The sequence below is a fragment of the Salmo salar genome, chromosome ssa21 (assembly GCF_905237065.1).
Source record: "Salmo salar chromosome ssa21, Ssal_v3.1, whole genome shotgun sequence".
NCBI classification, from domain to species: Eukaryota; Metazoa; Chordata; class Actinopteri; order Salmoniformes; family Salmonidae; genus Salmo; species Salmo salar.
In genome coordinates this window covers 33,637,654-33,665,079 of record NC_059462.1, presented here as the reverse complement: position 1 = coordinate 33,665,079, position 27,426 = coordinate 33,637,654, and the positions used below count along the sequence as shown (strand labels likewise).

The following is a 27,426-nucleotide window of genomic DNA, read 5'->3' as shown; positions in this document are numbered from 1 at the left end:
AACCAATGACTGTACTAATTACATCAGTGTTGAAAATAAAAACAAAAATACCAACCATAGGCCTACAGACCAGCATACTTAAATCGGGCTAATAAAACGTCCCTGTGGATTTTGTCTCAGATGACCACTTACATAAGGACAAAACCAGCAGACAACAGGTAAAGTACGTTCAAATAAAGTTAATTCAACAGTCTGACTTGTGATGGCTGGTGTTTCACCAACTTACATTACAACCAGTCAACTTGCAAATCAATACCTATATATCATATAGTAAAAAAGCTAACATTTTGCAGTGCAAGAGAGTTTAGGCTTACCTCGGCGACGTTGTACAGTGCGGTTGTTGTTCAGTCTGTTGTCTGCGTTTGGACGGCAAAAAATAGATCAGTGATTATATTGAAACTGAAAGAGTTTTTCTAATGTTTAAAATTAGGTTTCTGGGAAAGCACGACGTATCAAAAACATTCCATACTTGTGCCGCGTTCATGTGCTGGTAGATACTAGGAACTCTGACATGTACGATTTACTAACGACTTAAACGCGGCTTAGATCAGGTCATGTATCACTGAAGCTGAGTAGGGACTTTTTGTGAATAAACGTCGTGCTTTCCCCTGTGCATAACCAACACATAACTACAACCAATTAGCAAGTCCAAATAGAACTTGAAGGCAGCACTATTCCTACGGAGAACAATAGCCGATAATTGGCTCATTAACGCCGTTCACACAATTTAACATTTTGTTAATTCATTAAAAAGTCGGATACGTAAATTCCATCTCTTTTTTGACTGGTGAAAATAAGCCAAGAAAAATTGTCTAGGCAACTTTCACTTTCTGTATCTGCAGCCAAATGGGTGTCACTAGTTATAATGTACCTACTTAAAATGTTATTCTAATCCTAACCTTAACCACACTGTTAACATTATGCCTAACCTTAAATTAAGACCAAAAAGCAACATTGTTTTGAATTTTTATGATTATAGACATTTTTGACTTGTGGTAACTAGTGGAAACTCCCCTTGGAATACAGTGCATTCGAAAAGTATTCAGACCCCTTGACTTTTTCCACATTTAGTTACATCACATACTTATTCTAAAATTGATTAAATTAAATGTTTTCTTCATTAATCTACACACAATACCCCATAATGACAGTGAAAACAGCTTTTTATAGAAATGTTTGCAAATGTATTAAAAATTACAACAGAAGTATTCAGAACCTTTGCTATGAGACTGGAAATTGAGCTCAGGTGCATCTTGTTTCCATTGATCATCCTTGAGATGTCGCTACAACTTGTTTGGAGTCCACCTGTGGTAATTTCAATTGATTGGACATGATTTGGAAAGACACAAACTTCTCTATATAAGGTCCCACAGTTGATGTCAGAGCAAAAACCAAGCCAAGGAATTGTCCGTGGAGCTCTGAGACAGGATTGTGTCGAGGAACAGATCTGATGAAGGGTACCAAAAAAATTGTGCACCATTGAATGCCCCCAAGAACACAGTGGCCTCCATCATTCTTAAATGGAAGAAGTTTGGAACCACCAAGACTCTTCCTAGAGCTGGCCGCCTGGCCAAACTGAGCAATCGGGGGAGAAGGGCCTTGGTCAGAGAAGTGACGAAGAAACCGATGGTCACTCTGACAGAGACCCAGCGTTTCTCTGTGGAGATGGGAGAACCTTCCAGAAGGACAACCATCTCTGCAACACTCCACCAATGAGGCCTTTATGGTAGAGTGGCCAGAAAGAAACCACTCCCCAGTAAAAGGCACATGACAGCCCGCAAGGAATTTCCCAAAAGGCACCTAAAGACTCTCAGAGCATGAGAAACAAGATTCCCTGGTCTGAGGAAACCAAGATTTAACTCTTTGGCCTGAATGCCAATCGTCACATCTGGAGGAAACCTGGCACCATCCCTATGGTGAAGCATGGTGGTGGTGGCAGCATCATGCTGTGAGGATGTTTTTCAGAGTCAGGGACTGGGAGACTAGTCAGGATCGAGGGAAAGATGAACGGAGCAAAGTACAGAGAGATCCTTGATGAAAACCTGCTCCAGAGCGCTCAGGACCTCAGACAGGGATGAAGGGTCACCTTCCAACAATACAACAAACCTAAGAGCACAGCCAAGAAAACGCAGGGGTGGCTTCTGGACAAGTTTCTGAATGTCCTGAGTGGCCCAGCAAGAGCCCGGACTTGAACCCGATCGAACATCTCTGGAGAAAATAGCTGTTCAGTAACGCTTCTCATCCAACCTGACAGAGCTTGAGAGGATCTGCAGAGAAGAATGAGAGATACTCCCCAAATACAGGAGTGCTAAGCTTGTAGCGTCATACCCAAGAAGACTCAAGGCAGTAATTGCTGCCAAAGAAGCTTCAACAAAGTACTGAGTAAAAAGTCTGAATACTTATGCAAATGTGATATCAGTTTTTTTATTTGTAATACATTTGCAAACATTTCTAAAAACCTGTTTTTGCTTTGTCATTAAGGGGTATTGTGTGTATGTAGATTGATGAGGGTAAAAGGGGTCTGACTACTTTCCGAATGCACTGTAGGTATTCTACAGTGTATCAACCCCCTGCCATTTTACAGCTGGTTTGGAGCAGGCTTAAGTCAATTATGTGAGTAGGCTAGAATCGACAAATGCTTTTCCATACCCAGAAAACAATTTAATGTTTGAAGACGAATTTCATAATGAAATTGAAGCTAACATTGGACAATATTTTAACTTCACTTTTAATTGTATATGCATATGGCTCAGCCATTTTAATTATGCAGATCTTAAAAAGAAAATACATAGCCTATACAGAAGTCCTAGGCTATATCATATTCACCTGAACTATATTTAATTAATCATTTTATTATAGATTGAATATTTGTTGGAGCTGTAGGCTGATCATCCAGTGAAGTCACTTGACCATGGATTCCCCAATGTGCCTTGTCGAGAACGCCGACTGTGAGCTTCATGTACTTCCTGGTGCCATCAAGTACCTGATGAGCCTGAACCAGCAAGTCGTAGTTGGGGCGGTGGTCGGGCTGTACCGCACCGGCAAGTCTTAGCTCATGAACAAGCTGGCTGGAAAGATAAGAGGTGAGACCATTGGTGAAAATCTGATATCAACTTTGGAGGGGACAATTACATGACATTTTCTCAAGAGCAATTCCTGAGGGGGACACCAAAAGTAGTGCTGTAAAACATAGCCTACATTGTAATATGGTAAATGTATATTGAGGAACCAAAGAAATAAGGTGTTTGCCGTACTCCTAACTACCGGTACCCAAAACTACACAACTAATCACAACAGCAATACCATTGCCTTTAACAAATCTTAGTTCAGTCACCAGTTTAAGTTGAGAGTGGGGGTATCCATGGCATTTTCCAATTATGTTCCTATTTTACAAGTAAAAAAAATTGAGAACCTTTCATAATGTTGCCAAACAAAGACTCAACAAACTTACCTGAGACTCCCTGTCTCTGCCAGTCTGTCCCTGCATATCTGTCCCCAACTCTGCTGTCTGTGTGCCATCTGTTGCCTGCTCTGCCTAATGACATCATTGTGAAACATTTCCATTAGAATTTCATTTCTTTCTTTATGAACATTTTATCAACTAGTCTTTGAGATATTAGGCTACTAGGGTTCTTACTATGCGTTTCGGTGTATTGAAAAATACTCTGATGTCCGTCTTTTATTTTTCTGCCATTTTTCTACCTGGCTGGCTGGCTGGCTACACACACACAGGTTATTTACAGTAGGAGATGGGCTTCTATCATCTTCAATCATTCTATTTGGGCTTCGATCTAAAAGGTAGCTAGCAAATGTGAAACGGATTAAAATGACAAGAGTTGACAGCTGTATGAGTTCACCATTTACACAACATATGCTGCAACCTTTTGTAATTTTAATAGTTTGTTTCATATTGGCTGGCTTCCAACAATAGCTGAATTTGCAAAGCGAGCGAGCACCAATTCAGTTTCAGTGGTGTTTGCTATAATCTTTGCTACCCGGGTTAAATAAAGGTGAAATAAAATAAATAAATAAAAGTTCACTTGCGACAATTTAGCTTTTGCAACGAGACCATTAAATATATTTAAGACAATGGTAGAAGAGAGTGTAGTTCTGTTCGGTTTGGATTTCAGTTTATCGCTAACCTTATCACAGGGACTTTGAAGCACTAACTTACATCATCTGCATGCTGATTCCATCTTTGACGACGCCACATAAATGGAATAGGTTCTAGCTAGCTTAATAGTTAATATTTGCGCGCTAGCTCTGCATATTCAGCTAGTGTGTGTGCGCGATTGACTGGATTAACCTCACGTCAGTTATGTGCATTGAGTGCCTTTCAGACAGTAGATACGACCTCTCTGTTAGCTAGCAAGCTAAGGAACTGGCAGTGGATCAAACCATTGTGAGGCAAAGGGTGGGGGGCTTGCAATCTTTTGAAACTTAAAAACGCGCTATTAAGTGTCTATAATCAGCACAATTGCTTTCATTGAGTATTATTAATATTATTTAAATTACATAGTTATGTTTCAGTGATATATTGGGGGGGACAAATCATATTTTTCCCAGGATGGGGGGGTCGTGTCCCCCCCGTCCCCCCCGGGATTTCCGCCCCTGGGTGAGACAGAGACTGACTGATGCTGAGAGACATATCTGAATTCACAAACTGGTTTGGGCATCATCTGTGCCTCAATAGTCAATTCTTTTAAAATAAATATATATAAAAAATAAAAAAAATTATTCTTAAAATGGTCTTTGAAATATTGATTTAGGTTTTGCCCTGGGAGCCACCATTCAATCCAAGACTAAGGCAATCTGGATGTGGTGTGTGCCTCACCCTGAAAAAAGAGACCACACCCTGGTGCTGCTGGATACAGAGGGGCTGGGGGACGTGGAGAAGGTGAGAGGTCAACGTTCAGTCTCTTTAAAATTCACATTAGTAATCTAGCACAGTGAACAAATATCTAAACACACATACACTACATGACCAAAAGTATGTGGACACATAGGCATTAATATGGAGTTGGTCCTCCCTTCGCTGCTATAACAACCTCCACTCTTCTGGGAAAGCGTTCCAATAGATGTTGGAACATCGCTGCGGGGACTTGCTTCCATGCAGCCACAAGAGCGTTAGTGAGGTTGGGCACTGATGTTGGGCGATTAGGCCTGGCTCGCAGTTGCTGGTCCATTTCATCCCAAAGGTGTTCGACAGGGTTAAGGTCAAGTCTGTGTGCAGGCCAGTCAAGTTCTTCCACACTGATCTCGACAATCCATTTCTATATGGACCTCGCTTTGTGCACAGGGGCATTGTCATGCTGAAACAGGAAAGGGCATTTCCCAAACTGTTGCCGCAAAGTTGGAAGCATAGAATTGTCCTAGAATGTCATTGTATACTGTAGCATTAAGATTTCCCTTCACTGGAATTAAGGCGCCTAGCCCAAACCATGAAAAACAGCCCCAGACCATTATTCCTCCTCCTCCAAACTTTACAGTTGGCATTATGCATTCGGGCAGGTAGCATTCTCCTGGCATCCGTCAAACCCAGATTTGTCCGTCGGACTGCCAGATGGTTAAGCGTGATTCATAACTCCAGAGAATGCGTTTCCACTGCTCCAGAGTCCAATGGCGGTGAGCTTTACACCACTCCACCCGACGCGTGGCATTGCGCATGGTGACCTTAGGCTTGTGTGTGGCTGCTCGGCCATGGAAACCCATTCATGAGCCTCCTGCGAACAGTTCTTGTGCTGACGTTACTTCCAGAGGCAGTTTGGAACTCGGTAGTGAGTGTTGCAACCGAGGACAGGCGATTTTTAAGCTCTATGCGTTTCAGCACTCGGCGGTCTGTTCTGTGAGCTTGTGTGGCCTACCACTTCACGGCTGAGCCTTTGCGTTGTTGCTCCTAGATGTTTCCACTTCTCAATAACAGCACTTACAGTTCACCGGAGCAGCTCTAGCAGGGCAGAAATTTGACAATGTGACTTGTTGGAAAGTCACTGAGCTCTTCAGTAAGGCCATTCTCCTGCCAATCTTTGTCTATGAAGATTGCATGGCTGTGTACTCGATTTTATACATCTGTCAGCAACGGGTGTGACTTAAATAGCTCAACCCAGTCATTTGAAGGGGTGTCCACTTTTTTTTTTGTATATATAGTGCATTTTTTATTATTTCATTTCATTTAGCCAGATCACCAATAGGAATGTTGCTGTTAAGCAGTACTCTGGTCTACAACAGTCGAGGGACCATCGACAATCAAGCCGTGGAGAATCTCCAGTATCCTTTAAACCAATATCTATTTCCCCATGGCAAACCTCCCCTGTTTCCTCTCCTATTGACTTAACAGGTGTACATATCACATGGTTAGGGGATATTTCCCCCAACCGGGCCATTTCTTAGAACTCCCTCTTATATTGAAAGTGAAAGTGCTGTATGTTTGTGTATCTATTGGATGCTGAGCAAAATATCCTTATAGACCTGGAGCAATATATTGTGTTACTGACAGCATTAATTAAGTGTTTGCAGAATGTTCAACACACTGTACTTTGTTGGATCAATTCCCTTAGGGGTTACTCAGTGCATGTGGACACAGTCCATTCAAAAATAAACTGAAACTGCTCGTATGCTATAACTGTTGTATAGCAAGTCCTTTTACAACTGTCGCAGGCACATGTCAATGTAGACGCACATGATTTTTAAGAACTTTGGTAGCTTTTATCAGTCAATCCTCAACCGGCCCTATAGATATGTGAGTGAGCTGACAGAGCGGATCAAGGTGAATTCTTCCAGTGCAGCTTCATCCTCTCATGATGACGAGGAAGGAGGGGACGCCCAGTTTGTGCAGTTCTTTCCGAATTTTGTGTGGGCCATCAGAGATTTCACTCTACTACTCGAGATCGACGGTAGAAACGTCACCGAAGATGAGTATCTGGAGCATTCCCTGGAACTCAGAAAAGGTGACATTAGCACTAGCCACCACCCCAATGATCAACTGTGCACAATGTCTCTAGAATAGAGCTCCCCATGAACAATTATTCAGTTGGAACAATCACTATCTCAAAGAGCATGGGGGTTGGGAAACAAGATGATTGATATTTGCTCTGACACTTGCTAAATTACACGTTATAAAATCATTCCTATGGAAATGTATTGTAGGATTACACTCATAATCAAACAGACTCATAAATCAAGTGACACAATTATTTTATCCAGTTTGTTTATTGGTCATAAAGTCTTATGCCTCATGTTAATTTAAGCATATCTCTGTATATGCTTATCTGTTAATGATTGTGTGTTTGGATGGTGAACTAAGAGCCATCCAAACACAGATTAGGCCTCCAGACGAGATTCTCCATTGAACACACTTTTGTGTCCAGGACAAGGCCTAGTCTGTGTCTGGGAAACTGGCCCTAAAAATAGACTAATGTCAACTGTAATGGTGAATGCTGACTATCATTCAGGTGGGGGTAAAAAGAACCTGATGTACAACCTCCCACGACAGTGCATCCGGAACTACTTCCCCTCGCGCAAGTGCTTTGTATTCCCCACCCCTACAACTCCTGCCAACATGCCCCATCTGAATTCCATGGACGAGGCTGACCTCTGTGGAACCTTCCGAAAGGTTGCAGATACTTTCTGCCGCTTCATTTTCCAGGAGAGCCGTACAAAAACTGTCAAAGGGGGCCACAAAGTTACCGGGAGAAGTAAGTAAAAAATCTGCAGATTCTGCACAGATGTATTGAATGTTTCAATAAGCATTTCTCTATGGCTGGCCATGCTTTCCTCCTGACTAACCCGGCCAACAGCTCCGCACCCCCCACAGCTACTTGCCCAAGCCTCCCAAGCTTCTCGTTCACCCAAATTCAGACAGCAGATGTTCTGAAAGAGCTGCAAAACCTGGACCCGTACAAATCAGCTGGGCTAGACAATCTGGACCCTCTCTTTCTAAAATTATCTGCCATCATTGTTGCAACCCCTATTACCAGTCTGTTCAACCTCTCTTTCGTATTGTCCGAGATCCCTAAAGATTGGAAAGCTGCCGCGGTCATCCCCCTCTTCAAAGGGGGTGACACTCTAGACCGATATCCATCCTGCGCTGCCTTTCTAAAGTCTTTGAAAGCCAAGTTAATAAACTGATCAATGACCATTTCGAATCTCACCGTACCTTCTCCGCTGTGCAGTCCGCTTTCCGAGCTGGTCACAGATGCACCTCAGCCATGCTCAAGGTACTAAACTATATCATAACTGCCATCGATAAAAGCCAGTACTGTGCAGCCGTATTCATTGACCTGGCCAAGGCTTTCGACTCTGTCTATCACAGTATTCTTATCGGCAGACTCAACAGCCTTGGTTTCTCAAATGACTGCCTGGCCTACTTCTCAGACAGAGTTCAGTGTGTCAAATCGGAGGTCCTGTTATCCGAACCTCTGGCAGTTTCTATGGGGGTACCACAGGGTTCAATTCTCGGGCCGACTCTTTTCTCTGTATATATCAACGATGTCGCTCTTGCTGCGGGTGATTCCCTGATCCACCTTTACGCAGACGACACCATTCTGTATACATCTGGCCCTTCTTTGGATATTGTGTTACCAAACTCCAAACGAGCTTCAATGCCATACAACACTCCTTTTGTGGCCTCCAACTGCTCTTAAACGCTAGTAAAACTAAATGCATGCTTTTCAACCGTTCGCTGCCCGCACTCGCCCGCCCGACTAGCATCACTACTCTGGACGGTTCTGACTTAGAATATGTGGACATCTACAAATACCTAGGTGTCTGGCTAGACTGTAAACTCTCCTTCCAGACTCATATTAAACATCTCCAATCCAAAATTAAATCTAGAATTGTCTTCCTATTTCGCAACCAAGCCTCCTTCACTCACGCCACCAAACATACCCTCGTAAAACTGACTATCCTACCGATCCTCGACTTCGGCGACGTCATTTAAAAAATAGCCTCCAACACTCTACTCTGCAAACTGGATGCAGTCTATCACAGTGCCATCCGTTTTGTCACCAAAGCCCCATATACCACCCACCACCACGACCTGTATGCTCTCGTCCACTGGCCCTCGCTACATATTCGTTGCCAGACCCGCTGGCTTCAGGTCATCTATAAGTCTTTGCTAGGTAAAGCTCCGCCTTATCTCAGCTCACTGGTCACGATAACAACACCTACTCGTAGCACGCACTCCAGCAGGTATATCTCACTGGTCATCCCCAAAGCCAACACCTGCTTTGGCCGCCTTCCAGTTCTCTGCTGCCAATGACTGGAATAAATTGCAAAAACCGCTGAAGCTGGAGACTTATATTTCCCTCACTAGCTTTAAACATTAGCTATCTGAGCAGCTAACCGATCGCTGCAGCTATACATAGCACATCTGTAAATAGCCCATCCAATGTACCTACCTCATTCCCATATTGTTTTTATTTACTTTTCTGCTCTTTTGCACACCAGTATTTCTACTTGCACGTCATCATCTGCACATCTATCACTCCAGTGTTAATTTGCTAAATTGTAATTACTTCGCTACTATGGACAATTTTTTGCCTTACCTCCTCATTTGCACACATTGTGTATATAGACTTTCTTTTTTTTCTATTGTGTTATTGACTGTACGCTTGTTTATTCCATGTGTAACTCTGAGTTGTTGTTTGTGTCGAAGTGCTTTGCTTTATCTTTGCCAGGTCGCAGTTGTAAATTACAACTTGTTCTCAACTAGCCTACCTGGTTAAATAAAGGTCTAATAAAAAATGTAAAAATTGTAGCCTACGTTATTGTACCACCAAATGTATACACTTGTATTTTTCTTCCCGCCTCTTATCTGATTGCAGTGCTCGGCCACTTGGTTAACACCTATGTGGAGACCATAGCCAAAGGCTCTGTGCCCTGTCTGGAGAATGCAGTGCTGGCCATGGCTCAAATTGAGAACCAGGCTGCTGTGGATGAGGGCCAGGTAGTATACCAGAGGGGCATGGAGGAGGTGAAGGCCTTATTCCCTGTGGCCATGGGTCAGATTTCAGCTCATCACCTCCGCTCAGACCACCAGGCCACGCAGGCTTTCATGAAACGATCCTTCAAAGACGAAAATGGGGATTTCTTGAAAGCGTTGGCGGTAAGGGTCATCATTTCAGATCTGTGCCTGGTACAAACACTGCTTTAGTTCTTAACTCTGTCAAGGACCACTTTTTACAAATTCTTCCCTAAAACAGTCTTGACTCCTGCAGGTGGCCATTGCAAAGCACTACGCTGACCTTCTCAACCAGAACGAGGATGCCTCAGAGAAGAAGTGTGCGTCCCTTCTGGAGAAGCTGTCTGCTCCGATGGCCCAGAAGATTAAGGAGGGGATCTACGCTACACCTGGGGGATATGAGCTTTACTGCATTCACCATGACAACATGGTGGCACAATACTGGGCCGAGCCTGATAAAGGAGTTAGGGTAAGAATCCTTTCTAGGGCTGAAACATTCATAAAAAAATCCATATTAAACACTGGAGCTGTTCTCATCTTTCAGGCCGATCCACTTAGTTTATATTCCGTAAATGGATTGCTGTTTCTATCAATCTCTGTTACTGTTATGATTCACATTAGCTTCCATCTGCAGCATCATACCAGAAACAGATTGCCATCAACGAATGATGAAACATGTAGCCTTTTGGGGTATTTTCTGCAGGCTGAGGAGATTCTTGAGCAGTTCCTGAGGGAGAAGAGTCTAGAGAAAAATTCCATCCTACAAGCTGACAAAAAATGGACAGAAAATTAGAAAAATATCCACGGTAAGTCCAAAATATAGCATTGAGATGTTATTATCTGGCTCCATTCAAGTTTCTGGTTGGAGTGACTTCTCACAATAAATTGGTGATAATCTTGCACGAAGTCAACATAGATCTGGGATGTTTGAAAGAGTAATCTAAAAGTTATGGCCTACTCCAGAACATGGAAAAGATCAGGGGCTGTCTGTTGACTCCATATGAGAGAGAACATGAGTAGTCCAGAAGCTAGAGTGTTTTCCTACCTCAACTCTTCCTTTGGACCATGCAGAGGAGAAGGAGAGATCAGCTGTGTTGGAGCAGGAGAAGAAGGCTGCTGAAGAGAAACGGTTGGAGATGGAGCGCACCATGGAGAACGCCGCAGCCCGTCTGGTGTTCAACCTTCCCAAGTTCTCTCACGTCACCCCGCTCCTCCGCTCTCTCCACTGGCTTCCAGTTGAAGCTCGCATCCGCTACAAGACCATGGTGATTGCCTATGGAGCTGTGAAGGGAACGGCACCTCCATACCTTCAGGCTCTGATTAGGCCCTACACCCAAACAAGGGCACTGTGTTCATCCACCTCTGGCCTGCTCGCCTCCCTACCTCTGAGGAAGCACAGTTCCCGCTCAGCCCAGTCAAAACTGTTCGCTGCTCTGGCACCCCAATGGTGGAACAAGCTCCCTCACGACGCCAGGACAGCGGAGTCAATCACCACCTTCCGGAGACACCTGAAACCCCACCTCTTTAAGGAATACCTAGGATAGGATAATGTAATCCTTCTAACCCCCCCCTTAAAAGATTTAGATGCACTATTGTAAAGTGGTTGTTCCACTGGATATCATAAGGTGAATGCACCAATTTGTAAGTCGCTCTGGATAAGAGCGTCTGCTAAATGACTTAAATGTAAAGGAGAACGATCGCAGAAGCAAAGACGAGAAGTTGAAGCAGATGGAAGAGAAGATGAAGGAGGAGATGAAGCAAGAGGAACGGGACTTCCACAGGGCCTTGGAGTGCAAGATGCAGAAGCAGAAGGATCTGCTGGAGAAGGGCCACAAGGAGAAGGCTGACTTAATGAGACAGGAGATAGAGGAGTTCAAGAAGAGCAACAAACCTGTGAAGGAAGGAGGTGGTTTCCTTGAGTCTACAGTTATGCCTGTTCTTCGATTTGGATTGGACACTGCCAACACTTTCTTTCAATATAAGCTCATGAGGGGAGGTTTTATGAAGTAGAAACATTGTGTATTACTTGAGCATGTACACATTTGTTAGCTTTATCTAGCAATGTAAAGCGAAAAGTCAAGTTAATAGCCAAGCTTAGAATCCGTATAAGCTTTATATGCAAGAGTGAAATATTATTATTTTTCTTATACAGTATATGTGTCATGTCCTGACCATAGAAAGCTGTTATTTTCTATGGTAGAGTAGGTCAGGGTGTGACAGGCGGTTTTTCTAGTTTAGATTTTCTATGTGTTATGTTCTAGTTTTTGTATTTCTATGTTGTTTTTTGGATGAGCTCCGATTAGAGACAGCTGGTCATCGTTGTCTCTAATTGGAGATCATACTTAAGTAGTTGTTTTTCCCACCTGGGTTTGTGGGAGATTGTTTTTGAGTTAGTGTATGTTGCACCTCTTCGTCACGGTTTGTTGTTTTTGTTCTTTAGTTTATTTGTGTATCTTGCACGAACAACGTGACAATATGTATTTACAGGTTTTGGTGAAATTATCACTGTACTACTATAGCGCTTAAATCTAGAGGCTTTAATAAAAATATTTGTAGACTATAACTAAGACTTATCTTTAACTGTAATATACACTCAACAAAAATATAAACGCAACAATTTCAAAGATTTTACTGAATTACATATAAGGAAATCAATCAACTGAAATAAATTCATTAGGCCCTAATCTATGGATTTATCATGACTGGGAATGCAGATATGCATCTGTTGGTCACAGATACCTTTAAAAAAAGGTAGGGGGGTGGACCAGGAAACCAGTCAGTATCTGGTGTGACCACCATTTGCCTCATGCAGCACAACACATCTCCTTCGCATAGAGTTGATCAGGGCATTGATTGTGGAATGTTGTCCCACTCCTCTTCAATAGCTGTGTGAAGTTGCTGGATGTTGGCAGGAACTGGAACAAAATGTCGATCCAGAGCATCCCAGAACTGGGACATTTTCAACTTCCAAAAATTGTGTACAGATCTTTGCGACATGGGACCTTGCATTATCATGCTCAAACATGAGGTGATGGCGGCAGATGAATGGCACGACAATGGGCCTCAGGATCTCGTCACAGTATCTCTGTGCATTCAACTTGCCATCGATAAAATGCAATTGTGTTTGTTGTCCGTTGCTTATGCTGGCCCACACCATAACCCCACCGCCACAATGGGGCACTCTGTTCACATCAGCAAACCGCTCGCCGACACAATGCCCTACATGCTGTCTGCCATCTGCCCTGTACAGTTGAAACTGTGATTCATCCGTGAAGAGCACACTTCTCCAGCGTGCCAGTGGCCATCGAAGGTGGCCAAACTGCAGTCAGGTCAAGACCCTGTTGAGGACGACGAGCATGCAGGTGAGCTTCCCTGAGACAGTTTGTGCAGAAAGTGGATGTGGAGGTCCTGGGCTGGTGTGGTTACATGTGGTCTGCGGTGTTGAGGCCGGTTAGACATACTGAAATGAACATTCCATTCTCTGGCAATAGCTCTGGTGGACATTCCTACAATCAGCATGCCAATTGCATGCTACCTCAACTTCAGACATCTGTGGCATTGTGTTGTGTGATAACTGCTCATTTGAGTGGCCTTTTATTGTCCCCAGCACAAGGTGCATCTCTGTAATGATCATGTTGTTTAATCATCTTCTTGATATGCCGCAGTAGGCCACAGATGGGAGTAGGCCACACCCTCTGGTGATGTCAGCGTTGACTTTCTGAATGGTATGGGGATGAAAGTCTTTGCGGGGCAGCAGAGTGGAGATGGTGATGTGGGAGTTGGGGAACCACTCAAAGGCCCTCTCTGCTACTCTGTTGACCAGAGCTGCCTACTCTCTCCTGCTCCTCTCGCAGGTTGTTGGTGCTGCTGTGAATAATAATGTGGACTGGTGTGCCAAAGTCAGACTGGGACAGGATGTGGAGTGCATCCTGTGTTTTTCGACACCATATTTTGGACACCTTGTGGTGGGGGAAGAGTTTATCCTCTTGGATGAATTTCCCATTTGAGTCAATGAGGATGGCCACATCAGTGGGTTTTACGGTCTGGGGCTGGGGTACACAGGGCCTGTGTACAAGGAGGGGTGTGTGGGGGTGTGTCAAGGGGGGGCAGAGAGCTTCTCTCTGTAGTAGGTGTCCCCATGTGAGCCTCCTTGTTGACTGGGGGTGTGGGTAAAGGGTTGTTGGTATGGGAGGGTTGTGGGTGAAGGTGGGTCAGTGGGGTTGTTAGGGGTGGTGAGGGGCTGCAGCTTCTATCTAGGAGTCTCTACAGTTTGCTCTCTGTGCTGCAGCACCCTCTTGATGACTGAAAACTCCTTTGCCATCTCCTCCTTTACCTGCACTAGCTCTCTCCTCATGGTGGCCTTACCTCCTCAAGAGCTGTGGTAAGGCTCTCTCTCAGCTCCTGGACAGAGTTCTTCAGCTGTGTCCTGTACTGGTTGATCTGGTCCTGTAGTAGCTCTGTGTCTGGGCTCGAGGTGGTGTAGCTCAGTAACCCATACATCTAACAGAGCCAGCCTGTCTCTCAGCAGGCTGATGGTAGTGTGGTCTTGGCTCTGGTGGTGGTAGGCAGGCAGGGGGAGTATAGACCTGTTGTGTAGGTGTAGGTGTGGGCCCGGGCTCCTGCTGTTGGGGTGCCTGAGGTGAGGGGAGAGGTCGAGGTGCTGTCCTTGTCTTTTTTTGTTTCCGCTATCTTGCACAAAAGAGCTGAGTGCAGCCTCACTGCCCTGGACCATGACAGTGCCGTTCTGGTACGTTTACCGTCAGAAACCTGTTTTCCTGATCCTTCTCACTGTCCTCAAAAATGTGGATTTGCCTTCTCTTGCAGATGCCTTTCTTTGTCGCATAGCTGAAATGCCTGGTTACAGCTGTATGCCAGGCAGTAGTGTGGTCTGTGTAAAATAACAGGTTTGTAACAGTCCTGTTGTGTGAGCAGTCGGCAAATAAAGTTTCTGGGTTCTCCCTCAGAATTCTGTGTCTAAAATTGATTCTTCCGTTCTCTGATTTGATTTCTATTGAGAATTTTCCAGAACATGTGTGGCCATTATACATTTCAGGATAGTCAGCAAAACTAGTGCACTCTATATGTGCTCTGGGTCATTAGACACCATTAGACATGCACATGTCGGGGTGTGGACACGACTGGTTATTCCAGTCACTGTATTATGGCCTGATATACTGTTGCTATGGTTACACCGCTTGGGTATTTTCCAGAACATGGGTGTCCCTTTCAGAGGAGTTAGCAGGATGACATGTTGGTTATTTCTGTAAAGTGCCAAGGACTGGTCCTACATGCATGCAACTGGCTTAGTCGAGAACATGTCTGTCCTTTTGAACTATTGCTGTGGCTCTACTGTTTTCATGCCCTAATATGAAACCAAACTAAACCTAGTGCAAGGCAATACGATAACGGTGGCTAAATGCCAGATGGGATGAGTCATTAAGAGGAGTTTACTATGGGTGTGTTGTAAGCAGGAAAAATGTATAAGAAGTATGTGCCAAGACTGGAAAGTTAGTTGTTTTCATGAACTAGCTCGGCTTTTCTTATGTCGTAATAAAAGTATATTTGAACTCACAGGCTCAGGTATTTGAGAAATATGATTGACTGAATATTTCCACAACAATTCCTGCTGGAAATTCAAAAAGAGGGGGGGAGTCTATTAGTCTCTGCTTCTGCTGGTGCTGCTAGCGCTGCCTCAGTGGCCATGTTGCTATGGTTACTGTTTCAGTATGATATGTTGGATAAAGGAATAAAGACAGACACCAATGTCAAGTTCAATAGCCTTGTTCATGCATTGTACAAATCCCTACACGCGTAGTCCGGGGAACAGTCCGGCTAGTCGATTACCTATCAACTAGACTCCGTAACAGTTACCACCAGTAAACGGTTGGAACTAGACGGTAAGCTAGTTGACAAATTTGAATTTGGCTAGCTAACACGATTAAGATGACTTAACTCACTCTCTGTCAATCTTTTCCTCCTGTGTTGATCTTGAGTTCTAAAATTTGATTACCTACACATTTTTTGCTAATTTAATCATGTTAATCTCACTTTTAACAACCAGAAATTTATAACAAGTCAGAAGTTGTTTTTCTGCATGACTTCTCCCTCTTCTCTCCATTGCTAAGGCCATGGATTCTCTCTCACGCATTGTGTGTTTCTGAATAACAAATGCCACACCTGAAGTTCCCTTGGGGAAAATGCAGTGCATTCAATCAACTGTTGCCCCAGCAACATTTCTCCTATTTACTGAGTCACCTTTTAATAGCCTTGTAATTGCAGTGAGATGAGTCATTCAGACAGGTTGCTGAAAATGTTATGATGGCAATTTCTACAGTAGGACCTGAAGGAATAGCTAGAATATATACTTTGGTCTTTGATGTTCATTTGGATGTATAACTGGACTTAGTTTATGTTCAATTTGTAAGCAGCCACAGGAAGACACATCCACAATAACAGAAAACGCTTTCTCGCTCTCTCAACCCATATGAATAACCTACCCATAATAACCCTTGCCTTTGGACCCACTATTAAGGGGTGTGAATGTGTGGGCTCAATGAATATCCAATGACCTTTGTAATGTCTACAACACTGTACAGTACACTAATGGTAGGAAAAGGAAGTGGCATTCTCTCAACCATAGGGTCACACTATTAAGAAACAGATTATGTTCGCCTTGGTTTGTATTGACACTTTTCTAGTACCACATTTACCTTTGTGATTCACAATCATTCCTTTATCATCAAATTTACCAACTCCTGCAGTTTCTAACACCCAAATAATTTAACAATTAACTGTAGTGTTTCTCACATCTATCCCATTATCTCCATAGCTGTAGAAACATTTATCTACTTTTTAAAATAGTAAACCTATCATTATGAGGACCATTTAATTCAGTTCTTATATCATATGTTGTACATTCATGTTCTCCCAACATAGTTTAATTTAAGACACTTCTACCCCTGGTACTACGTAAGGCAATTCTACATTCTATGTTGCACAAAGAGATACAGTATTTTCTCTGAATACGTTGAACATTTTCCACCTAACACATTCTTCAAAAGATGCAAGTTCAGGTACTATTAAAAGATCAGACAAATGTGATTTGCTAGACAAAATGCAATTGTCCATCCTATGTTTAGTTGATGCTTACTGAGCCCACTTATACACGCCATTTGTTATTGATTTTCAAAATGTTTGATCAATGTTTGATTCTGGGGTAGTTTCTTCATTGTAGCTACCCCAGTTGGTAACAGATGTCCAGATTCTCTGCATCAACCCACTTTCTTGTGGTTTTGCTATTGTCTTAGTTGGTGTACTAGTCTCTAGCGGGAGGTGATTTTACAATTTCTTGTAAGTTTGTCGCTGTTGCTGTCAAGACCATTCTACCATTCTTCATCTGTCCTGGTTCACTGTCTGTTAGAAAGACCATGTGAGGACAGAGAAGTTGATAAGAAAGTCTCCTTTCCATTCTCCTGTCGTTGTTTCTCCGTCCCGTTGGACAGCACCTCTGTCAGGGGTATCTGCCAGAGTAGGTATATAATCAGGAGCAACAGGCATGTCACTCCTCCCCATCCCTGGACTCTCTGGATTTTCAGGAGATAGTGTCTGTCTGCTGTTGGAAGTTGCTCCACCTCTTCTTCGGCTCCTGCCTGTCTCCTGCCTGGCTCCTCGATCTCCTCTGCTCCCGTTCCCTTTGGACACCCACCTGATGTATCAGCATCCTCTGCGTCTTCATGGCCTGGTGGTTGTCTCCTCCTTTCCGACAGGACTTTGGTACAGTGGTTTATACGGTACCACGTGTTTCTTCCTTTCACCTGGACAGCAGTTAACCTGTTTAGGATAGGGGGCAGTATTTTCACGGCCGGATAAAAAACGTACCCGATTTAATCTGGTTATTACTCCTGCCCAGAAACTAGAATATGCATATAATTATTTTATTTGGATAGAAAACACCCTAAAGTTTCTAAAACTGTTTGAATGGTGTCTGTGAGTATAACAGAACTCATATGGCAGGCCAAAACCTGAGAAGATTGCATACAGGAAGTGCCCTCTCTGACCATTTCTTGGCCTTCTATAGCCTCTTTATGGAAAATAGAGGATCTCTGCTGTAACGTGACATTTTCTAAGGCTCCCATAGGCTCTCAGAAGGCGCCAGAACGGGGAATGATGACTCTGCAGTCCCTGGGCGAAAAACAGTAGGGCTTTTGGGAAGTGGTCGTTCTGAGAACAATGACACGGGTGCGCGCGTGCATGTGAAGACTCCATTTTCTATTTTCAGTGTTTGAACGAAAACAAGGTCTCCCGGTCGGAATATTATCGCTATTTTTACGAGAAAAATCGCATAAAAATGGATTTTAAACAGCGTTTGACATGCTTCGAAGTACGGTAATGGAATATTTCTACATTTTTTGTCACGATACGCGCCGGCGCGTCACCCTTCGGATAGTGTCTTGAACGCAAGAACAAAACGCAGCTATTTGGATATAACTATGGATTATTTGGAACCAAAACAACATTGGGTGTTGAAGTAGAAGTCCTGGGAGTGCATTCTGACGAAGAACAGCAAAGGTAATCAAATTTTTCTTATAGTAAATCTGAGTTTGGTGAGGGCCAAACTTGGTGGGTGTCAAAATAGCTAGCCATGATGGTGGGTGTCAAAATAGCTAGCCATGATGGCTGGGCTATCTACTCAGAATATTGCAAAATGTGCTTTCACCGAAAAGCTATTTTAAAATCGGCACCGCGATTGCATAAAGGAGTTCTGTATCTATAATTCTTAAAATAATTAGGTTTTTTGTGAACGTTTATCGTGAGTAATTTAGTAAATTCACCGGATGTTTTCGGTGGGTATGCTAGTTCTGAACGTCACATGCTAATGTAAAAAGCTGGTTTTTGATATAAATATGAACATGATTGAACAAAACATGCATGTATTGTATAACAATGTCCTAGGAGTGTCATCTGATGAAGATCATCAAAGGTTAGTGCTGCATTTAGCTGTGTTTTGGGTTTTTGTGACATTACATGCTAGCTTGAAAAATGGGTGTGTGATTATTTCTGGCTGGGTACTCTCCTGACATAATCTAATGTTTTGCTTTCGTTGTAAAGCCTTTTTGAAATCGGACAATGTGGTTAGATAAAGGAGAGTCTTGTCTTTAAAATGGTGTAAAATAGTCATATGTTTGAAAAATTGAAGTTTGGGGATTTCTGAGGTGTTTGTAATTCGCTCCACGCTCTATCATTGGATATTGGCGAGGCGTTCCGCTAGCGGCACATCTAGATGTAAGAGGTTTTAACATTGTTTGAGCCTCCTTGTAGGGACCCTCGCTTCTTGGCTCATTCCTTTCTTCCGGAACACTCGGACCTGGTCACTTTGGATCACCAGACGTGGAACCTCTGGTCCTGGTTCAGGTTTCTGCCTTTTTTCTGTGAGGCATTCAAACTTAGACTTATGGCCTCTGTTTTATGATCATACCATACATCCACTTATTTCCATCACTCATCATACACCAACTAACATTCCAGCTGAAGCTGGCGACCCCTCTCCTTCTGGTTCCTAAGCATAAGACTTGGAAAGTGAAAAACACAACATTATTGACAATGTGATATGTCATGCATAAATATTTTAATGAAAACCGAAATCTGAGACCATGACAATTCCCACTCTCTCTTCACCTGACTCTATGCCTCCAGGATACTTTTCTGCTGGAATCCACAAAAATAAAAACCTTAAAAGCTTCCTCATGCTTTCACCCAGTCTTCCCCTTTCGGCCCCAGGTTCTGAGAGGTGTTCCCAAATCATGTCATTTTCACTTTGTTTCCCATCTGCTCCATTTCAACTGATAGGCATGTGCATATCCCTAATCAACATTATATCTTCTTGAAGTAATTCAACACTGTATATGCTTTCACATTAATGCTTTCAACATGTTGTTTAGAGCACAATTACCCTAACATCTATCCTTTTTCATATGATGCATTAACCAATAAAATAAGTAGGTCCCAAACCCAACCCATCTATATGTCTACAGTGGAATCTAGTCTGTCTGTGTCTGTCTGTGTGTCTGTCTGTGTGTCTGTCTGTGTGTCTGTCTGTGTGTCATAGAGTTTTCAAGCTCACCCATTATTCAGCTGGGCCTTACTTCTTGTGAGAATTATGCACCCACCGAAGAGAGACATGACGATCTTTACCACTGCAGGTGCTGTAAGAAGTATACCCCCAGCCTGGTGTACCTTGATGTACACTCAATCTCCAGAATTCAGCCCATGCCCTTGGTTATTTCTGGCTTCTTATGTGCTGCTTTTCTCCTGTGGACATACACACTAACACATGGGTTATTTCCTGACAACAGACTTTCTTCTTATGTCAAGATCACTACTTTGTAATATTTAAATAACAGCCCTATTTAAACATTGTCTCAAATACCTCGCCTCCTACCACAGATATACTTATACATAATGATAGCCAAATTATGGTCCCTATAGCAACTGCTGTAAGAATAACATGTAATCAGTCAAGTGTCTTCCAGTTGGAAGAATATCCAACCTCTTAAAAATCCAAATCATAAGTTTCTTAAACTTTTACCATAGTGTTAAATGTCACCACTATCACTTTTACTCTTACCATAATCTAGGTATGTGTAATGTTCAATTTACTTAGAATTGTCCCTATATTTTACACATCCAGCTGTCCTTTCTCTTCTGTGAGTTATCTTCCTCTAATATACATTGTCTCTAGAAATAACACCCCTCTACTACCATAACCTTCATTTGAGCCCCCTCAGATCCCCAATGCAGTCAGTTCTTCTAACCCATAACACATCATTTACTACTTCTATTTCCTTCCACCGTTTGATACATACCAAAACATTCTCAAATCATTTTTTGTCAATTTATAACATTCCCTCCTCAGGAACAATAAACACACTTATGTTCCTTAAAACAAATATAAATTGACCAGACAAGAAAAGAGAAAATTAAAATATAATAACTGCATATTTTTAACAAATCACCACCACTCAGAATGTAACTAAACCTGGGGAACACGTCCATCCGTTTCGTTCTATGCGCATGTTATGTTGGTCTCCTTCTCCATCCCTGGGTGTTATCGCAAATCAGACTATTAACCTTTTGTCATTTATTATATCAATACAAGTTAACATTACATTTCCAATGACATAATAAAACAGAAGAAACAAAAACCTTTAATCTAATCTTTTGTAAGTTCTGTCAACCTCCCTGTCTCAGGATTTAGTTTCCAGAGCTTGCCTAGGCCTAGTAAATTTAAACAGTTCTATATCCAAATCATAACTAAAACGTTTATAAATTGTCCAACCCAAAAACAGAATAACATACCCTTCTATAGGCAGACTGAACAAAGCACATTTGCATGTTTTCCCAAAGACCATAACTCCAGGGAGCTGATCATTTTCCCTATGAACACATGATTCAATAACAACATGTTAAATAAAAAAATACAGTTATTTGAGTAACTAGTCAATTCAAGATTACACCTCTTCATAATTTTCTTATGGAAATAATAGACTTTCAAAGTAATTGTACACTTTGAATAGAGACTGGTGTTTCTTAGTCATTTTATATTTAAATCCCACCTGTTCCAATAATTTCTAGTGAAGTTGATCAGTCTTCACGGGAAAGTTTTAGGATTCAGGGCATTTGACGCCATTAAATGTTTCCTCTCCCTTCTCTGTCCCTTCTCTATACCCAGTTTAAAACTGAATTGTAAAAGGTCCATCCAAATTAACACCCAGAGGCCCTTTCCAGTAATCTTATCATTTTAACTTGTGTAATTAGTTTAGTATAATACAAAACTATTGGTTAACCACTGTAGAACCTTCAAAAAGTTGATGTCTTATCATCTTGTTAGTCAATACGTAATTCATTCTACTCGTATTACTAGACACTGTACCACATAATGGAAACAGTTTATAATGTCCAGAATACATAACTTTCCTGCTCAAATTTACTAGTGTTATCTAACTATAAAACCAAACAATAGTAATGTTTATTCATACCTTTATTTCAAACATCGCACTAGTTGCTTGCTTGCTTCCAACCGCAAGTTATTTTATTTTTTATTATTTTTACAATCTCAAGGTTCAATTTACTCATCATATATCCTTGTATTGAAACCTTTGTTTTTCAATTTACTAAAATATCGCATCATTTGAGTGCTATAAAGACATAATATATTATCATTCACATACTGTCAACACTCATTAAACATCCGTTAGTTTAAGATGAACCTGTAAAGCACCAAATGTAGAAAATACATCAGCCAATTCTTATGTCACTTTAATACATTTATTTCGAATACTGAAACAAAGACTACGTTTTTCTTGAGTCACATGGTTCTCAAAACCCCAAATATGTCGTATTGAACAGGGTTGAACCAAACTTTCTGAATCATTAGTTCCTACTACTTTTCCCATTTGGCAGTCAAACACCCAAGCTAACGTTTAACTGTGCTGCTTGCAATAATTCCAATGATGTTACTTCCCTGATGTTTACTGACACTGGCAATATTCAATCAGACATTTGTAAACTAATCCGTTATTCTGCACTCTGGTATATCCATACTAGTGCTTTTGACATCCCACCAAAATAGCCTGAACAACATTACCAAGCACCCCATTTTACACTATCCCTTCTCAAAATAAATCCACTAACGCATATTCTTTCCCGGTATGGTGTGTACTTGCTGGTAGGTCAAGATCACACAGGAACCGGCCTCACTTATCCGGAACTCCATTTATAGCCTAATCTAGATATTTTTACTCTTAAAACAGCCGACTATCACTAACTGCTTTTCCCAGTATCGCAGTCTCCAAGGACATTTCCGACAAGAGAAAATTAAAACCCCTTCTGGAAAAGAAAGTGTACAATTCCTTAGTATTCACAATGTTACCTTTTAATCAGCAAGCCAATAGTATTACTTATATACTGAACATTATAATTATAATTCCACTATCCTTACTCCAATCATTAAATGTTTGTTTCATCCTCCACTATGTTCATAAACCAACTAAAACATTTTAAAAGTTGAATTTAAATTTGGCGATCCCAATGCTGACGTTTAACCCAATTACTTCTTTAACTCGACAAACATTTCCTCACACTATTGATTCCATTCTATAAGTGTCTTAGCACTTTCTGAGAATGACGGCATAATATGTCTAACAAAACTGAAAACCCCTTACGTTTTCCTGAGCATGCGCGGAGTGCTTAGCCATGCCACAGAACGCCTAGTTTCTACCTGATCCCGGGTTATGTCTTGCCCTCAGAAATCGAAAACCTCAAATATGTTACATTTTGCTTTGCCTGTTCCTCCAATTAATTTACTAACTATATAACTTTATTTTCCGTCGTTTGACGCCAATAACAAATCATCCTCGTATTTTATCACCACAGAAACGATTGTTTCAATGCAAAATGATACCAAGTGGGGCTATTTGTAAATCCCATCGGTACTCTACTAGAAGTTAGGTAAAACGTGATCTAATACGCCTTCCATAGAAACTGTAATCTCTATGAACCACTCATTGATCGATCAGAGATCATACACCGCTATGTGAAAGTTCCATTCTTACTTACTAACTCTCGTATAACTGCATTTCCTGCTACTGCACTAGGTTCCAGTGTCTCCCTACACACATTCTTCCCACATTCTTCCCATAGTCCCATAGCTCCCTGTTTTAGATATCTTCTTACGCTTTGATATTTTATGGCTCTACTCTCCCCTCGCACGTCTGCGAGGCGAGCAGAGTCATATCTGGCCCCCCATCGTAATGTATTTTCTGATGATAGAATGCTGATTTCAAAACACTGGCAAGTTGAGCTTCTTATTCTGGTTTAATGTGATTGTTTCAATTCATACCTGCCTCTTTTTTTTATTGTATTTTATTTATCCAGTTTACCGGGTAATTTTGCCCTACATTATCCAGTTTGCTCTTTCACATTCAAGCCGAATTGGTGGAATTATTGTGCGCTTCTCTCAGCGACTCCATGGCTTTACTAAATTCCATTACTTTAACTTTATTACATCCTATTTAACACTTTTCTGTCTAATTCAGCTGTTTATAATATCTACACTTACTTATCTCTTTATATTGTGGCAAACCTCTTCAAAGTTAGGAGCGTTTGTCACACATTAAGTGGGAAACTGTCACCAAAGTCAGCCCAGAATGAAAGTTCTTTCGAACATGACAGTACCTGTGTGTTTGTTTCTCTGTCCTGGTCCACCCAGGCTGCAGGTAAGGTCAAGGATAACAGGGTTCGGTACACAAATCTGGTTCTCGGTAGGTCCAGGTCTAAACGGCAACAGGTAAGTCCAAAACAGTCCAGTTCGTACACAGTAAATCCAGCCAATGTAGATTGTCTCTTTCTCTATGGTTCATAGCTCCTTCCCGCCCTCTCTCTCTCTCTTCCTGGTTTTTCTTGACCCTTTATCTGTGGGTCGGCTCCACCTTCTGAGGGTTCCCCTTGCTTCTGGGAATTGTAGTTTTTGCAGTCGGCAATTTTGTGGCCATTTTAGTGATCGGGCAGAGCCCGTTTATTAGTTCTGCCCTCACATATCTGCCATTTATCACTCGACCCCATTCTTTGCCACAATATTTATTCACTTATGATATTCTATCCTACTATTACTTATATTCCTAATTTATCCTATCTATTCTCAGCGCTAGTTCCTATTTCACTGAGTTTCTCCAGGCCCACTCTTTCTGCTAGTGTCTGTAACTTTACGCTTCTGTCCTCCCCCCAGGCTGTAACTTCCTAAGGGTCCTGCAGCTACAATGTTACCCACTGTTTTCCTCCTACCGTCCTTCACGGTGCTGTAATATCTCTAGTATATACTACAGACTATACCATGGTACTTTTCTTTATGTATTTGCTGTCACTATTTACTCTAGATAGCCTGAGTTTATTGTAACCATATAGTATATCTTTTGCTTATCTGTATGTTTTATCTTCTCACTTCACACACCGTATATACGATGTGTCTTGTTTAATACTTTTTACCACAAGTTCTATGCATTCCAGAATAGTTATTTAACACATGTATTATGTTAATGTGTTATCTTTACATAGTTCCTTTTAATCAATACCTATTGATTTATTATTTCTTCTTCCTAGTACACTCTAGACACACCCTTCTCATATTACACTCGAGCAACTGTCACAGAGAGGTTTGCCCATTCCTTCCCCTTGTCTAGTTGGCACACACACACACACACACACACACCAGTATATACTATATTTAACTGCAGTCTTTAGCTTCTCTGATACACTTCCGCAGACACAGAGAAGCTTTTATTCTACAGGATTTTATGCTATGACGGAAGTCCTGCCTAATCGGGTCAGTTTCCCTTCCTATCCTATTCACGTTCATACACAATATGACGGAAATTCTGCCTAAACGGGTCAGTCTTTCTTCACATCCTATTCACGTTCATACACACTTCGTTTTACCTAAAACAACCCATTTTAGCCTAATCTGATACACTTCCTCAACACAGAAGACATTATTGTACAGGATTTTACGATATGACGGAAATTCTGCCTAAACGGGTCAGTTTCCCTTCATATCTCACTCACCCCCTCCCTGCTATACTCTGTTCCTCAGAGCAGCAATGAGGTGTGGCCTACTGATTTACCGACCCCGTTAGCTAGACGGAGTGTTTTATCTGTAGGATCTGTTTTGTAGTTGAACCTCGCCTAATCGGGTCGACTTTTTCCTACTCCCTAACTATTCACCCAGGCCGACCCCCATCCCGGGGTGGTCTCGTGAACTTTCTACCTACTTATTTATTTGTTTTGACCATATGGGCAGGCAGCAGCAGCCCCATACCAGGCCAGGCCTACCGCTCACCACACATTTAGTCCTCACAAATGCATACATTTAACAGCCCCCAAAATTCATGCATGCATGCAGTTTTATTGAATTCAAAAGCTCTAAGTATTACTGTTTTTTTAGGAATTTAAAGAGAGACCTACGTGACGTCCCCTCCGCTGAGACAGAATCCCTGAATCAATCTACACAAACATTTCAACTGCGTAAGAACAAGCTTACCTGATAGGTTTGGGCGGCCACCCGTTTGTGAGATTGTCCAGCGAAACTGTCACCAGCCAAGAACGCCACTGTCCGAGGTCTCTTCGATCTCCTGGCTAGCTCGCCAAATATGTCGTGGAAAATTGTCTTAAGAATATAATACTCTTACAAGAACTTATGAATTCAATATAGGCTTTAATACAAAGTAGCAAAAGCCGAGGTGGTCCGCGGAACATCTAACTTCCCTGAGCATCGGCTCTGCTTTTATGCACATACAGCATATGGGTACATCCCCTTAGCACTTCCGCTACCATTGTCTTCCAACCCGAGTTTCTTGCTTGTTTACGCCTGATGACACACACATCTGTTCCGGTTTGGATTACAATAGTGGCAGAACCTATCTCATACAACAAATAATATATTTACTGCATATGGTTCACATGTTGGTCAATTTGCCACCATCCTTCCTCCTGACATTGGTACATCAGAAGGCACAAATGTATCTATGTTCTCAGCTAATGCAATCTTTGGCATGACATCCTACTCAGAGATGGCAATTGTATTGCATGCCCCCACCTCTCTATCCGGCCAATGTACTCATTGTTTACATTAGTGGCTCAGCATATCAGCTGCCCCTAGTAGCCCCCTAGCTCTCTATCCGGTCAATGTACTCATTGTCCTTGCTACTTCCTGCTATTCAATTATGTTTCTTCAGCATAGCAGCTGCATCTAGCTTCTTTACATTAACTCCCACACTGTCCACACAAAGGAAGAAAGTAACGCAGGTACTCTGAAGATTCCTCACCGTCTCGCTGGTTGGACTTCACCTTGATGTGCTCTGTCAGTTCTGTCACATAGCTGTAGAAGGCGGTGTTGAGAACAAAATGAACCCAGATTTACTAACATGCAGTATAGTGCTGAGCGATTAGTGCTTTTTGAGGTCGGTTCGGTTGTTGGAGATGAAATGAACCCAGACATACAACACTACACTATATTTCTTTATAGGCCTGCTGAAGGATACTGTAGTTTCTCCAGTGCGTTGTTGTCGATGGTTCCCAGGCTGTTGTACACCAGAGTACTGCTGAGCAGGATAGCCAAGGAAAATATCCAGTTGTCATTCTTCTCATCACCCTGCAGACACAACAGAAGGAACACATTGGTACTCTGTTCATACTAGAGTGAAATTAAGTCAGTAACTAAATGTCTACTCCATACGCCGTTTTATGGGCTCCCTACCTAAATAAAGGTCAAAGCTGGAATCCTTAATTGAAACATTAACCAAGCCCCACCCTGCCTCAGTTTTGGTTAAAAAAAAGCTAACAAAAAAAATCTGAGGGATGGGCCTGGAGAAATGTAACCACTCAAATTCATAGACTGAGCTATGGGTGTGTCATGA

At 42.1% G+C, this 27,426-nt stretch overlaps 1 protein-coding gene and 1 pseudogene across 2 annotated transcripts in view; one reads left to right on the top strand and one right to left on the bottom strand.

The window, feature by feature from the left end:
* LOC106582236 (guanylate-binding protein 1-like) overlaps positions 1 to 24,182 on the bottom strand; it is a 44,669-nt pseudogene extending 20,487 nt beyond the window's left edge. The window contains exons 1-4 of the transcript XR_006761207.1: positions 20,082 to 24,182; positions 3,452 to 3,535; positions 2,827 to 3,068; positions 315 to 356 (exon numbers count right to left, since the gene is read on the bottom strand). The product of XR_006761207.1 is annotated as a guanylate-binding protein 1-like (transcript). The remainder of the gene's footprint in view (positions 1 to 314; positions 357 to 2,826; positions 3,069 to 3,451; positions 3,536 to 20,081) is intronic.
* LOC106582238 (guanylate-binding protein 1-like) lies at positions 6,157 to 11,971 on the top strand. The gene is made up of 8 exons (XM_045704900.1): positions 6,157 to 6,267; positions 6,736 to 6,947; positions 7,452 to 7,694; positions 9,825 to 10,105; positions 10,218 to 10,430; positions 10,665 to 10,701; positions 11,033 to 11,133; positions 11,651 to 11,971. The coding sequence occupies exons 1-8, from the start codon at positions 6,194 to 6,196 to the stop codon at positions 11,969 to 11,971; spliced, it is 1,482 nt and encodes a 493-aa protein (XP_045560856.1). The 5' UTR covers positions 6,157 to 6,193.
* Positions 24,183 to 27,426: the final 3,244 nt, after the last annotated feature.

Coding starts and splice junctions, on each gene's coding strand:
- LOC106582238 (XM_045704900.1), top strand. CDS start 6,194: ATGTTGCTGTTAAGCAGTACTCTGGTCTACAACAGTCGAGGGACCATC. Junction 7,695..9,824: donor CCACAAAGTTACCGGGAGAA/GTAAGTAAAAAA, acceptor ATCTGATTGCAG/TGCTCGGCCACTTGGTTAAC. Junction 10,106..10,217: donor ATTTCTTGAAAGCGTTGGCG/GTAAGGGTCATC, acceptor TGACTCCTGCAG/GTGGCCATTGCAAAGCACTA.